The following is a 15,700-nucleotide window of genomic DNA, read 5'->3' as shown; positions in this document are numbered from 1 at the left end:
AACAGACATGGCTGTTGAAATGATATAGATCTTTAAAATACTGCAAATGAGTCTTGACATTGCTGAATTGTGTTGAGTCCAAGGTACATAGGCTTGAAATCCAGACTCTCTCTTGTGATCAGGAAAATCAGTTTTGTGATACTCAAATTCTGAGTCCTTCGGGATTAGGGAAGGGACCAGCGGGGAGCCAGGATCTGAAGTGATGCTGTGCGTCTTCCCTCCTCCCTTCCCCGTGCAGCAGTCTGCATTTTAATTCCTGTCTCCCGACTCCTCCGCACCTCTTCCTGTCTCTGGGTGGTGGCAGGGAGTGGGAAATCGGGGCGGCAGTGAGTCTGGAGTAGTGCTGGGCCAGGAGTTCTGATAGTTGCTGCATGGTGGACCAGGCAGAAGTGGGGAAAAGCAGTTTCCTTGGCAGGGGACTGAACCCGGCACTTCTAGGCGACTCGACTTACCTGGGCACCAGGTGACGTTAAACCAGTCTCCTCTGGCTCCTGGAGGGGTACCCTGGATGGGCACTGACCCACCTTCTTTTCCAGTGGCACAGATGGGCATGCCTCATTTGTCCACACTCTCCTGCCTTCCATTCAAAGCGCGTGCCTGGTCTGGCTGGAGCGCTCTCGTGGGGCCCGTCTGCATGGGGGCGGCCAGAACCCGCCACCTTGCTGTCTTAGCTCCGGTGGCTGCTGTGAGAAATGGCCGCCGACTGAGGGCTTCAAGCCACAGAAGTTCATTCTCACGGTTCTGGAGGCTGAAGTTTGAAATCAGAGCGTCAGGAGGACCACGTTCCCTCTGCAGGCTCTAGGGGCCGGCCTTCCCTCTCCCGGCTCCTGGGGTCTCCCGGCCTGCCTTGGCTGGTGGCCTCGTCCCTGCATGCCCTGCGTCCGTCCTCACGGGCCGTCTCCCTCGGAGTCTCTCACCTCCCTCTCCACGGCACAGAACGCCTGCCATTGGATGGCGGGCCACCCTAACAGTGGGGTGATCTCTTCTTGAGATTCTGAACTTAAAATTTGCAAAAGCCTTTTTTCTAGATGACGTCACATTCCGAGTTTCCAGCGGGTAGGATGTGGACCTACCTTTTGGGGGCCGCTGTTCATCCTGATTAGCAGCGGGGTTCTCTCCCTGCCTAAGAACTGGCCCATCCTGGCGTGTTGAGGGTTTGCATGTTGCCTTGGTCTGAGTTTGGGCCAGAGGGGCAGCTTCAGAGACAGAGGAGACGCCAGAGTGACTCATGGACTAGATGTGAGGGTGGCAAGGGAGGGGGAGGCCTGTACAGGGAAGAAGTGTGAACCTCTGACCTGTCCCTTGAGAAGAGGGACGGTCCAGCACGGTGCCTGGCACATGGCGAGCGGGTTTATGGCCGAGGAGGGCCCGAGTCGGTCTCGAGGGAAGGCCATGACGCCGGTTAGGCGGCCGCTCAGACTCTGGAGGAGCAGAAATGGCTCGTTCTGTCGTGCTCAGTCACCTGCTGCTGTGTATCAGGGCCTCTGTGTGTCCTGGGGACCCAGAGTGAGTAAGGCCCTGCCCAGCCCTTGTCCTTGAAGCCAGTCTAGAAGGTTCCTGCATCCTCTGCCGTGCCACCTCTCCCTCCCTTGGGGACCTTCTGAAGGCATGGCACCTTGGTCCCTTCTTCTAGGATCTGGGTTCCAGAAGCGTGGCCAGGAAGGGGATTAGCCTGAACGTTGCCAGTCTCCCTGTGCGTGCTGCGGCGGCTCCCACCTGGATGAGGATGTTGTTGTTGTTCAGTCGCTCAGTTGCGTCCGACACTTTGTGACCCCATGGACTGCAGCATGCCCGTCTCCTCTGTCCTTCACTGTCTCCCAGAGTTTGTTCAAATTCATATCCATTGAGTCGGTGGTGCTAACCATCGTTTCAGGCCCCTTTGAAGGGGAACTTGGGCAGCCATCACAACAAAGCCCAAAGAGAAATCATTTGGAGACTTGCCTATGGGTGTGGTCTCCTCCAGCCCTGTATGTAACTGTGGGACCAAGGGCCAGAGAGAAGGCCAGTGTTGTAGCGCTCTCTGCAGGGGCCTGCTTTAGAGGGGTGTACGGACCTGGTGAATTGTTTCCTGTTGGGCCTCATTTTAAACAAAATAACATTGTATCCAAAGACCCTGGGAGACACTTGCCAACTCTGACCCTGTGTGGCAAAGGCTTGTACGTGCCCCTCACGATGGGTCTCACCTCCAGCCTTACGTGTCTGCAGTGGCCTGAGCTGAGCTGCATAGGCTGGAACACCAACCTGGTATTTGGTGTTTGGTAATAAATTACATGGGCTTCCCTGATGGCTCAGACTGCACAGTGCAGGAGACCTGGGTTCGATCCCTGGGTAGGGAAGATCCCCTGGAGGAGGGCATGGCAACCCACTCCAGTATTCTTGCTTGGAGAATCCCATGGACAGAGGAGCCCTGTGGGCTACAGTCCATGGGGTCACAAAGGGTCAGACACAACTGAGTGACTGAGCACAGAGAGCATAGTAAATTACGTAGCATCGTAAAGATTGTGATAGCTGATTCTGTGGTCATCCTTGCCCTCTGTTTTACTGGAGATTGAGAGCAGGGAGTGGCCTTTTCCATTCCTTCCCCAAGGAATCTTCCAGATCTCACGGGAGCTGGGATGTAGGTGTGCAGTGCCCGCAGCAGCCTGTTCTCTGCTGTTCCTTAAAAGATGGTTGGAGGTCAGGGAGAAGAGCGTCCTGAGAGATTTTCTGTCCACCTGGGATTTCTGGGGCCCAGAGTAGACACAGAAGCTTTAAAAGGGAGCATCTGTATGTGTACTCATGACAAGAAGCACTGATTATCATAATACTAAAACAGCTGTTCTGATTTTCATGTTCCTGGTTGGTGTGCACAGGCTTGTGTTAGGCCAGGCTCATAACTCCGGGGAGGATAGTGTTTTGGTCAGTTGAGCTGTTGGGAAGATCCCCTGGAAGAGGGCATGGCAACCCGCTCCAGTATTTGGGCTTCCCTAGTGGCTCAGATGGTAAAGAACCTGTCTGCAATGCAGGAGACCTGGGTTCGATCCCTGGGTTGGAAAGATCCCCTGGAGAAGGAAATGGCAAGCCACTCCAGTATTGTTGCCTGGAGAATCCCATGGACAGAGGAGTCTGGCAGGCTGCAGTCCATAAGGTCACACAGAGCTGGACACGACTGAAGCGACTTAGCACGCACATAGACTGGGAGGCTTACAAACAACAGAAATGTGTTTCTCATAATACTGGAGGGTGCAAGTCCACGATCAGGGCGTCAGCATGGTCAGGTGAAGGCCCTCTTCTGGTTTGCAAATGGATGTCTTATTGTGTCCTCCCAGCACAGAGAGTGCAAGGAAGCAGGCTGCCTTGTGTGTTACATAAGCGCACTGATCCCGTTCATGAGGCCTCCACCCTCGTGATCCAAACGTCTCCCAAAGGCCCCACCTCCTAACACCATCCTGCTGGGGTAGGATTTCAATACATGAATTTGGGGGAACACAAACATTGAGACCATGAAGTTCTCCAGGCAAGAGTACTGGAGTGGGTTGCCATTCCCTTCTCCAGGGGATCTTCCCGACCCAAGGATTGAACCTGGGTCTCCTTCAGTGTAGGCAGATTCTTTACTGTCTGAGCCACCATGGACTGAGGAGCCTGGTGGGCTATATAGCCCATGGGGTTGCAAAGAGCCGGACACGACTGAGCAACTAACAGTTTCACTTCCACTAAACATTGAGCCCATAGCAGAGATTTGGGTTGTGACCCGAAAGGGTCCCAGCATGCAGTCTCACCACCTTAGGCTGCAGGTGCAAACCTTGAGGCTCGGAGGGGAGAAGGGGCTTCCCAGGAGGACACATATATTTGATGCAGAGTCAGGACTGGGGGCCGGGTCTGTGGCCTCCCCATCAGGGTGTCTGTGCTCCTGCGTGCAACCGCTGCGGCTTCGTTTCATCCAGGGCGGGGTGCCATCCCCTGAGTGGGTCTGTATGTCAAAGCGCAGCTTACCCAGTGGGGTCACAGATGGGGCAGCATGCTGAACCCTGTTGGGGGCGGGAGGAGAAGAAAGAGGGCAGGAGGGTGGCGAGAGGCACTCAGGATGCTGAGCAGTGGTCGGCTGCCAAAATTCTTCAGTGCAGCTTGTCTAGCAAAGCCGGCCTCCAGCCGAGTGAATACAGCAGATAGCTGACGGGCTGACAGCAGGCATCAAACAGTCTTAAACTGCACCAAATCCGCAGCGCTTTTGAAGCCGTGGTAGAAAAAGGATGCCTGCGCAGAACAGAGGCCTGAGACTTTTAATCGTTTCTTCCAGGCCTCAGGATGTCCTGATGAGGTATTAGAGGAAGTAATTCAGGAAGAAAAGGACAAATAACCGCCTCCGTCTGGAGGCCGACCCGAGGGCTGGCCACTCCATCGAGGAAAGGGCGAGTGTGGCCCCGCGGTCATCTGCTGTCCCCGTCCCCCGCCCGCCCTCCTCCCGCGGGAGCCCTGGGCTCTGACCCTTGTAAATAACAGACACGTAAATTTCCTGTTTGCTTCCGGGCAGATGTAAACCACATGTGCCCGCCGCATGGGGGTGAAATCATTAACTTTTCCTCACTGTTGGAAGGGTGCGCTGTACAAATTAGAAATCATTTCCTCAAGCTGGAGGCCTTACCCAGGGATCCATTCCCTGCCCTCCTCCCAGGAGCCTGGTCACCACCGCAGGACATCAAAGAAAGGGAACCGAACTCAACTTCTCCTCTCTGTCTTTTTTCCCTCCTTTCTCCTCTAGGGTTTGGCTTTGTCACTTTTGAGAATGAAGACGTTGTGGAGAAAGTCTGTGAGATTCATTTCCATGAAATCAATAATAAAATGGTAAGTTGGCGGGAAGGAAATCTGAAAAGGAGGGGATATATATGTATATGTATAACTCATTCATTTTGCTGTACAGCAGAAACTAATATACTGTTGTAAAGCAATTATACCTCAATAAAAATCAATGAAAAAATGGTAAGTTGGTAGGGGTTACATTGAAATGCCTCCCCTTCCCCCATATACAGCCCTTATCCTACAGACTGCTGCAGCCTGGTCATGCTAGAAGGTGCTCTGGGTGGGCGCAGGGACCAGACTAAGAGTTCAGTTCTGTGAACGGCAGGAGTTGACAAGGTTTTTCTGTAAAGGATCAAATAGGATATATTTTCTGCTTTGCAGCCCGTACAACTGACTATCCAGCTACAAAACATCTAGAGACAATATATACAGGAATAAGCAGGGCTGTGTTTAATAAAGCTTTGTTTGTGACTGCCCTGGGGGTTCAGACAGTAAAATGTCTGTCTACAATGTCTAAACTTTGTTTAAGGACACTAAAATTGAAATCTCGTAATTTTCACATCACAAATAAGTGATTGACATTTAAAAATGTAAAAACTGGGGACTTCCTTGGTGGTCCAATGGTTAAGACTTTACCTTCCAGTGTAGGGGGTGTGGGTTCAGTCCCTGGTCCAGGAGCTAAGATTCCACATGCCTCCAAAAAACAAAACATAAAACAGAAGCAATATTGTAACAAATTCAATAAAGACTTTAAAAATGGTTCACATTAAAAATAAAAAAATTCTTAAAAATGTAAAAACCATTCCTGACTCTGGGCCCCTACAAAAGTGGTTGGGGGACTCAGATTTGACCTGCAAGTTTAAATTTGCCAACACTTGGTCTTGGTATGCATCTGCTGTTTAGCTTGGTTTCTGAGAGCTCTATCTTAGATACGAAGTTTATTGCCCAAATTATCTATCTCTTTAGGCCCTGCTGGGTAATTAACATTCTCTCCTTCTGATCAGCTAGTGTTACCCTCATGATCAGTTGTCTTGGCCTCCTTTTGGCCTTCTAAAGTCCCTTTTCCTAGAGGACACGCTCGACTAGAAGCGTGTTGGATCATGGAAGTTTGGGTAGCAGACCGACCGCCCAGAGAAGTGGCCACCAGAGGGCGCCATACCATGTGCAGCTCAGGCATGACAGCTTGGAAGTCTAAACGCCTTTCTTCCAATTGAGTAGGTGGGTGAGAACCCCCTTCCTGTTGGCTCCAGAAAGATGGCAGCCCAGCAGGTGTTTCTAGAACCGTCAGCAGGTCCTGAGAGCCAGAACATTTAGAGCCAGCAGCACCTCCAGCCCCAAGAAAAGAGGGAGGGCGCGTATGTGTTCACTCACAGCTGTAACTTTGATATCCTCTTTCTGTAGTCAAAACATTCCTTGCTTCTGAAACATGCATTCAGATACACATTGTATATTGGTCTGATATGTGTTCACCAACTTTAAATTCAATAATAGAGCTTTTAGTGTGGATAAGATCAAAGCAATCTGCTTAGCATGTGGTTGCTACAGGCCTGATTCAATATTTGACTTGCTAATTTTTTCCCAGGGCACTAAAATAATATTGTTCGTATTGTTCCTAACCGTCATATGCATCTGAAATGAAAATACTGTTTCTTTGCGTCCTGTGGGTTGGAGGCGCCAGCTCAGGCATTGAAATGGTACCGGGCGGATGGGGCTGGAGAAATAACCAAGGTCCCCTCACGGGCTCCCACTCCCTCCAGCTGATCTCTCTCGGTAGGTCAGTACTTGCTGGTTTTTTTTTTTTTTTAAACTAGAGAGACGAGGCTTAAAAAAGAAAGCTGCGTCTAGTGCCCGGAGGCCTTGTCTCTCTAGCCAGGCCAGCTATGGCCGGACTCCACTGAGGCCTGCCTGGGCACTGGGGGATGGGGAGGGGCCGCCCAAGGCACTGGCAGCCTCCAGTCCTGTGCTGCCAGGACTTCACGGTTCGTCGGGAAGGCCCTATGTCGCCTGGCAAGAGGCCTCACGGTGCTGCCGCAAATGCATATGTGCAACCCTTCACCGTTGACTGGCTTGGCGACAGACGCAGGCGGAAAGGGCTTCCTTCTCCCCACTGTTCTGTGGGGAGACAGAGGCCCAGGGGATATGCCCCCGGGCCCCCTGGGTAGGGAAGGTGCACAGGCCTTGGGGTATTGGCTGCCAGGCAAGCTGTGCAGCCGATTATTTGGCTTGGAGGTGGGGAGGTGGACCCCCAGATGACACGGGGGACAATCAGAAGCTAGAGCTTCAGCCCCGGGTAACCCGCAGGCTGGCCTGAGCCAGCGAGGTTTGTAGCCGTCGTCCCCCATCTGTCACGTTTGCCCCTTTCTTTTGCACCAAGGTGGAAGCCGACGGTGGCAGGTGCCGGTAACGGTGTGCAGAGAGTGAGGTCTCTGTTTTGTTTGGAATCTGGGGCTGGTTTTAAGAGAAGAAGCAAGAATGGAAATAGGCAAGAGGCATGAATCAGGGGCAGACAGGTCAGGATCACAGAAGCCAACGGAGGCGTCACTGTAGGTGCCCAGAGCAGCCCCACCAGGTACAGGCCCGAAGGGGGAACTTAGAGGTGCTGGACTGGGCAGCATTAGGTCACCTGGCTGAGCTCCAGTGTAACGGGAGGGCCTGTACTGACCACCTCGCAGGGTTGATCCCACGAGCAAAAGCTCCAGGTTGGGTTTGATAAACATTAGCTCTTGCTGTGGTCCACAGTGCCATCAATGAAAGGACTTCTCCAGCAAGCTCCTGTCCTCGGAAGAAGGGTGGAATTTAAAGCACATCGGGAGAGGAGCCCACAGCCTGAATTGCTCTGGGTTCTGTGATACTGGTGTCTACTTCTAAGACTCAGAGAAAAAGGAAATGAATTTAAACTGTGCTGTGGACAGAATTCAGATGAGAGATCAGAAAGACTCTGAGAGCTCAGAGACTGCCAAGCAGAAACAGGGGCGGCAGTGAGAATGTACGTAGGAGTGTTTTGTAAACTAGACTGTGCTCCCGCCCTGTGAAGACAGATCTCCCGGAAGCCTCGCGGGGACAGAGTGCCGGGGGCCTCCCCCACGCCCCCGAGCCCCTGCAGCTACGTTGTCTCCTGTCCGCAGGGAGCAGAGAACTCACCGTGCTGAGTCACAAACACAGGACTCGAATCCAGCTCTTCTGATTCTTAATCCGGCACTCCTGTGCCTGGCACTCAGTGGGCCCTGTATACATGATCGTGGAATGAAGAAAAGGTTAGGTGACGGACCCCATGACAGTAAGGCATATCGTCATTCCCACAGCCATTTCCCATCTGATTTGGTTGTTGAATCTCCTGGGCATTTAAAAAAAAAAAAAAAGATGAGGGTCCTTCTCTATGTCCAGGACAGCCAGCAGCTGATGTAGGGGCACGTGTTTCTACCTGCAGAGAGGCCGGACGGAACAAACTCTCCCCGACGCGCGCCCCCCCCCCACCCTGGGGAGGCCAGGGTCATGGCAGGGGGATGGGCAGAGCCATGCCTGGCGCCCCCACACGAGACCCCAGGAATCGCTGGTATTTGGGGAAGCCAACACCACCATCTCCTGAGTGCTTGCATTATGGATGTCGTTTGATCCTCACCCACACGTGGTGAAGGTGCTAATTATTATTGTTTAAAATTTCTTTCTTTTAATTGGAGGCTAATTACTTTACAGGGTTGTAGTGGGTTTTGCCATACACTGACATGAGTCAGCCATGGGCATACGCTTGACTGATAAGCAAGGTGAGGCAGAGAGAGGAGTCAGGCAGCTTGCTCGGAGCCACATGGCCAGTGAGTGGCTGCAGCGAGTTCCAGGCCCGAGTCCGGAGCTCCCGTCTGTACCCAGTAGGCCGCTCCTCTCGTGGCTGAAGGGAACCTGGAGGGGCACCATCTAGCTGGGCACCAGCCTTCCAGGGCCGCTGACCACCCCTCTCAGCAGCCACACGGCAGCCCAGGTGGTTCGAAGTTCTCCTGCCAGCACGCAGAGGACGCGGGCTCACTCGGGGCCAGGCTCCTGACTGGGAAGAAGGGCCAAGCCTCTGAGGGGTCCCTGGGGGCTGCAGGCCTCTTCCCCACTCCCCCCCAAACCCGAGCTCAGGGCCCGACCCTCAAGACCTGGTCCTGGCATCCGACCAGACGCAGAACGGAGTGCAGACGTGGCTCCTCACGGTCAGCACACGGGGCACGCGTGGGCCACCTGGTGACCGTCCGGAGGGGCGCCCCCCGGGCCCCAGTGCCAGCCCGCCCGCGAGGTGCAGTGGTGACACCCCCCTCCTGCCTGGCCCTGATTAGTTACCAGCGCAGCCTCCAGGGCCTCCGACAGCCGCGGGGAGGGAGGTGGGGACTGACAGAGACCGCCCCGGGCCTCCTTGCGGGCCTGGCTCAGCCCTCACCTCAGGAGTCGGGGGGCAACGCCAGCTGCAGCGGGTGAGGACTCGGGGTCCAGAAATGTGCCAGGCAGGGGCACTTCAAGCCCTTCCCCGGCTCTGACCTGCTGCAGGACATCAGTGCCCACCAGGCAGCTTATACTCACGCGGTCATTGTCCCCCTGCACAGAGCGGACAGCAGAGCTCACTCAGGAAGGGACTTCCGCCGCCCACGGCTGTAAGGGCAGTGCTGGGATTTGAACCTGTGTCCTTCTGGCCCCAGCCCTGGGTTCTTCCCACTCTATGCTGCTGCTGCCTTAGACAGACCTCATCATGGAAAAATCTGGACAGATTTGACTGGTGGATATAAGGGCAAGGTTTTGTTTTATGCAGGGATTGCTATAGGATTCCTTTAAGCATCCTTTTCCTTATTCCTTGAAGGTGATCCGATGTATGTATTGCTAAGCAAGCTTGTTAGGAATGCAGAGTATCGGGCCCCGCCCCAGATGTGCCAAAACAGAATCTGCATTTTGACAAATCCGCAGTGATTTGTGTGCACATTAAAGTCTGAGTGCTCCGGAGAGGATCGTGGCTAACGAGATAATGTGGGGGTTTGGGTCATAAATCGTCCATCCAGTGTCATGAGGAAGGAACCCGGGAGTGAACACGGAGCCAGCTGAGTCTGGGGCTCTCGGCAGCACCCACCCCTGCATGGTCAGAGACCAGACCACCCGCGGACGCTCTCAGCATCCTCGCCTCCCCTCTGACTGGGGTCTCAGGGGTTGACTGCAGGTGTGTGAGGCTCATCCACAGGGTGATGGTCTGGACCCTCCAGTGATGTCGAATGTCCTTGTCGCCAGGTTGGGACCTACTGGGTCATTCAGAAGCACCCAGGACTTCAAAACATGTGGTCCCAAGCCTGAAGTCTAGGCCCACCACTGGTTGCCCTGCGGCTGGCAAGTACCCCACCTGTATGCACCTGTCTCCTCCTCCCACAGACGGCAATGGCAGCTGCCCTGAGCATCCTATAGGAAATGCTGATTCAGTCCCTGACCCTGGGAGGTCTTGGCCTGCTCTTTCGTCTGGTGTATGAGCTGGTCGCCTTAAAGAAATCAGCCTTCCTGAAAACCCCCTTAGTAACTATAACTTTCCACTTGGCCTAAACCAGGCACCAATAAATTTTTTGTCAAGGGCCAGATAGTAAATATTTTAAGCCTCAAAGGCTCTTCGTCTCTGTCACAACGAATGACATGTAAATGATGGGCATGGCTGCTGCTGCTAAGTCGCTTCAGTCGTGTCCGACTCTGTGTGACCCCATAGACAGCAGCCCACCAGGCTCCTCTGTCCATGGGATTTTCCAGGCAAGAGTACTGGAGTGGGGTGCCATTGCCTTCTCCGATGGGCATGGCTACGTTGAAGTTAAAACCTTATTTACAAAAATAAGTGGCATCTGGATTTGGCCTTGGACCGCAGTTTTCAACTCCTGGCCTCATCCGCTGTAGCTCAGAGCAGGTGGTCTGCTTATCTTAATGGACCCAAGAGGAGCTTCTCAGCCAGGCGGTCACCCAGGTCCTCTACTACTGAGGCAGCATTTTACTAGCTGGGGCGGGGGCCAGCAAGCAGATGCCGGGGTTTGGGGTTGCAGCCTGCGGAAAGTAGCAGTGCCTTCGTTCTTAGGGGGCTCCGAGCACTGAGCAGGTGTGGAGGGAAGCATGGGGTGCTGTCCACCCAAGAGGCCTTCCCGGCAGTGGTGCTGTGAACCGCTCACTGCCGACGCCCCACAGTGCGGTCACTGCCCGCTCCTGACGGTGACCTCAGGCAGGCTTCTGTGCTTCAGCTCTGTAAGACAGGCAGTGTGGCCCCTACCGTGGAGACTGCTGGAATTAGGGCTTGCGGAGGCTTTTACCAGACCGTACATAGCACAGTCTATCATCGTGAGAGGTCTTCTTACTGTCGTTCTTCTTAGAATCATTGTATTGAACGAAGATGTAATCCTAAGGTAAGGCGGTCCTGGCCAGATGACAGGGAGTGAGGCAGACGTGCAGACCTGGGCAGGTCCGGGACCCAAGTCTCCAGGCCAGCAGGGGGTGAGGTGGGCACTCTTGATGCTCCAGCCGGCGGGGGTTCCTGAGAGGAGGGGGCCGCACAGCCTGCAGAGCAGAAGGGGACCCCCAGATAGGGTTTTCTAGGTCCCAGGGAAGCTGACTCAGACGTTTGCATTGACTCATCCTTGGGGAGGTTACAAAAACCCCACTTCTAAGATCAGAGCCTGGTGTGATCTCAAGCCTGCCTCCTCCCATTGGGGCACACTCGGGGGGTTAACCCCCAGAACAGGGGCCTCTGAGTGGGAGTGGCTGGCGGGCCAGAGAGCAGGAGAGTCCTGGGTTGGCCACTCCGACCTGGGGCTACAGTTCAGGGTCAGGGGATCCTTGGAGGCCCCAGGCCGGGGTGGGCGCTGACCCTGCCAGGGTGCTGCAGAGACCCAGCCCATCGCCTCCCTCCAGCTGCCCGCCCTCAGCCTGAGGACTGAGCTCCACTGGGAACCAGCCCCAGCATGAGGGGGAGGGAGAGGAGGGGCGGGTGGAATTAACTGGGCTTCTGTGTTCACTACCCTATTTGCAGCATCGTCCTCACTCGTAAGCTAATTTTAGCTATCCATTCTGCTTCTGTTACCATTTATAAAATGAGAATGTCAAATGCAATATTAAACAAGCAGGATGAAGGCAAAAAAACCAACAACAACAGGAAATGCCAGAGAGGCACTTAATAAATGAATCTTGTGTTTACGCTGTAGAGGGAGGGGTCCTCCCCCCACCCCGAACCCCCCAGCCCATCACGCATGCGCGCGCCCTATCCGCACACGCTGTGCACCAGCTCTGTTCACGCGAGGGGAGGGCGCTACGTGTCGAGGGAGGTGGGGGCGGCGGGGAGGGCCATGGTGGTTGGGTGGGAAATGTTCGTCCCTCTTTAGGCAGAAGTGATTTTTCCTGCAGGGAGGTGGCGTCCCGTTGCCTGAGTTCTGGCTCCTTTGCCCTTGATGTGTCCTCTGGGCAGGTCACTGAAGTGGGGCGGGGGAGCGCGGAGCAGCTTCTTGGTGTCTCGGTGCCCAGGGCCTCCGGCTTATCCGTGCGCGCTGGCCCCGCCTTCCTGCGCACGCCGCCCATGGGTGCAGGGGAGGTCCCGCAGCCTCCAGGAGGCTGCTCCCTTCCTTGGACTCGGCTCACCTGCTCTGCCCGGCTTCCCGGGGACACGTGAGCCGACGCTCAAGCTGCGCTTTGCTTTGCTTTTCTTGAATTGAGAAATGAAGCTAGGCCCAGCCCCAGTCTCTGGCAGAGCACCCCCACACACACACCAACGAGGATAAACACCCAGCTTGTGGCAGAATTGGGGCACGTGCTGGAGGCTGAGGTTTCTCTTCACTTTGAAATGCCCTTGCAGGTTCCCAGAAATGAGAAGAACAGCTGCTGCTGCCACCATCAGCTTTCTCCCCAGACAGTGCTGCCTGGGAGGCTGCCTTGGCGCACCTTGCTGATGAGAGCGGGAGGGCGGGCCTACCTGGCCAGCAGGTCGGGGAGGTCAGGGAGGAGGTCAGCAGTGACCAGCCGAGGACTCCGGGCCAGGGCTGCGGGGCGGGCAGTCACTTTCTCCTTCCCTCCCTGCTCGGCAGGCTCTGGGATTTTCATTTTAAGCAGAGATGTGAGCTGGCTTTGTCACCTTGAAGGGCTCACACCTAGGCTCCAAGTGGAGGAGAGTCAGGTGTGAGCCAGCACCAGCTCCTACAGGATTAGCCGGTTTAATTTCTCAGCTCTCTGAAGCCCTGCGGCGTAGGCACTGTTCCTCTGCTCCACAGATGAGAAAATCGAGGCACAGAGAAGTCAGACAGCTGGTCCCAGCTCAGAGCCGGCCGTGGAGCAGTGACGAAGTCAGAACCCTTAGGCTAGACCTCAGGACAAGGCCACCCACCCGCTAGATCTGGGCGAGGTGGGCGTCTCTGGTGGACACTGGAGCCCGTGTCTCTGGGCAGAGTTAGAGACCAGTTCCTCTCCAACTCCTTGGCCAGATGCTGAGCCCCGACGAGGGAGAGCTGCTGCTGCTGCTGCTGCTGCTAAGTTGCTTCAGTCATGTCCGACTCTGTGTGATCCCATAGACGGCAGCCCACCAGGCTCCCCCGTCCCTGGGATTCTCCAGGCAAGAACACTGGAGTGGGTTGCCATTTCCTTCTCCAATGCATGAACGTGAAAAAGTGAAAGGGAAGTCGCTCAGTCGTGTCCTATTCTTAGCGACCCCATGGACTACAGCCCACCAGGCTCCTCTATCCATGGGATTTTCCAGGCAAGAGGACTGGAGTGGGGTGCCATTGCCTTCTCCAGCGAGGGAGAGCAGCCTCCTGAATTTATCTGTGTCCACGCCCAGCCCTGCCTGCTGAGTACGGGCTGCTGATTGCACTGGTTTGTGGCCACCTTCACTTCGCCGTCGCTGGTTTTAATAAAGCGCTTAGCAGAGGAAACAGTGGGTGAAATTAGTCCTGAAGTGCTGAGAGAATTAATTCTGGGGCCAGGATCGGGGATGGCTTTGGGGACAGAATAACTTCTGAATGGGCCTCGAGGGCTAGACAGAGGGAGGCAGGAAAGGGTTGGAGGTGGGGACAAGGGTTTTGAATCGGGGACCTAGGATTGAATCCTGGCTGTGTCACTACGTGGCTTTGTGACGTTGGACAGATCCTTCCTCGAAGCCTGTTTCCTTTTCTACTATAACCATGGGGTTGTTGTTCAGTTGCTAAGTCACATCCGACTCTTTGTGACCCCATGGACTGCAGAATGCCAGGCTTCCCTGTCCTTCACCGTCTCCCAGAGTTTACTCAAACTCATGTGCATTGAGTCGGTGATGCCATCCCACCATCTCATCCTCTGTCTCCCCCTTGTCCTTCCGCCTTCAATCTTTCCCAGCATCAGGGTTTTCTGATGAGTCGGGGCTCTTCGCATGAGGTGGCCAAAGTATTGGAGCTTCAATATCAGTGCTTCCAATGAACATTCAGGGTTGATTTTTCTTCGGGATGGACTGGTTACCATGGGGTGAGTCAAGCCAACTTGTAGACGCAATGGGGAGTTGATTCATGATTAGTTGAGGACACTGAGCTTTCGCAGAGGACATCTGTGTGCCAGACACTGTTTTACGTGTGTTACATACATGTGTTATATATGTTTACACAAGCACACACACATACACAAGGATGTCATGACCATGCCTCGAATACGGAAAGTGCTCAGAAAACTAAATGTTCCTTCCTCCCCAGACTAAATCCACTGGGGAGAAGGGGCGGGGGGGGTCAAAATTCTGCATCCTGCGGGACTCTCCACACTCCTCGAGTGGCTCTGGGCCACGTAGAGCAAGCGCGTGTCCTTTGAAGGTGGATGCTTCTGCTGGCCTCCTTCACCTCCCAGGCTGGCATTTCTATTTCAGTTTGAACAGTAATACCCACCTCCTTAAACACCATCGGGGTGGGGGGGTCACCTATCGGTGGGGACCCCTTTGCCTTGGAGCAGAACAAGTCATCTGTACAAATGGACCCTCTGGTGCCTGGCTGCATGCTGGTCCCCGTCTGCAAGGGCAATGCCAGTGGAGATGTCAGGCAGGGAGAAAGGGTAGCGAGTGCGTGCAGACCTCCCTTCTGCTCACCCTGGCCGGTCACCTGGCTGAGGGTCCTCCTGAGTTTGCAGAGGGCAGAAGAGCTGGCTCTGGTGAGGTGGGGTGCAGCGGGATGGCTAGATGCCCCACCCTACTGTAGTCAAGGCCTGGGTCTCCCCGGGGCAGCTGCCGGGGCTTCCAGGGTGCGTGTCTGCAGCCAGGTCCTCAGCTGGCAGACGCCCTGAAGCTGGGAGCAATGGCTGAACGGGGGCCCATGTCTTCATCTGCCACAACCACGTGTTCTCCAGCACATTCTGTGCTCTTAAGGCTGGCTCCGGGCACCAGGCCCAAGGCGGGATGGTGGACTTGGCTCCCCTCCGAGGAGCTCACTCAGGCTTTGTCTTGCTCTGTGGGTTCCTGAAGGCCAGAGCCCCGCGAGGGCCCCTCTCCTGGCGTGTCTGGAAAAGCTTGTGACTGGCAGAAACAGCGTGAGAGCAGCGGGCGGGGGGAGAAGGCTGAGCCAGGGACACCGCGGTGGGCACCTTGTGGGGTTTCGGGGAGCAGCTCAGCTCTCCTGCCTCACTGGAGACACGGGGGAGCTGCCTGCTCGAGCTGGGACCCCAGAATGCTTACACGTGAGGGTCTTCAGCCCTTCCACTCAGAGTGGAAGGCAGTGTCAGCGTGGGGCTTCAGAGGCGCAGGGCTGCCCCGGAGCCCACAGAGCCCTCTGGGGAGGGGGTGCAGCTTCTTGCCCATGGCCAGGCGTCTTTTGCGGGGAGCTCCGCAGAAGGGTGGCGCCTGCAGCAGAAGCCACCAGCCGTCCCCTGGGTGCCTGGCCGCCCCGAGAGGCCTGCCCACCACTGTGGCCCTCCTCTGCCCTCCCGCCAGCCCGACAGCCCAGGTCGGTCTCTGCGC

General features: G+C 55.3%; 1 protein-coding gene across 6 annotated transcripts in view; it reads left to right on the top strand.

The window, feature by feature from the left end:
• MSI2 (musashi RNA binding protein 2) overlaps positions 1 to 15,700 on the top strand; it is a 402,629-nt gene that overhangs the window by 321,045 nt on the left and 65,884 nt on the right. For all 6 annotated transcript variants that reach the window (XM_055577553.1, XM_055577552.1, XM_055577551.1 and 3 more), the window contains one exon: positions 4,739 to 4,821. In XM_055577553.1, coding sequence (XP_055433528.1) covers positions 4,739 to 4,821 — 83 coding nt within the window. The remainder of the gene's footprint in view (positions 1 to 4,738; positions 4,822 to 15,700) is intronic.

This window comes from Bubalus kerabau, chromosome 4 (genome assembly GCF_029407905.1).
Source record: "Bubalus kerabau isolate K-KA32 ecotype Philippines breed swamp buffalo chromosome 4, PCC_UOA_SB_1v2, whole genome shotgun sequence".
NCBI lineage: Eukaryota > Metazoa > Chordata > Mammalia > Artiodactyla > Bovidae > Bubalus > Bubalus kerabau.
The sequence above is the reverse complement of the archived record's forward strand: the minus strand, read 5'-3'. Positions and strand labels throughout refer to the sequence as shown.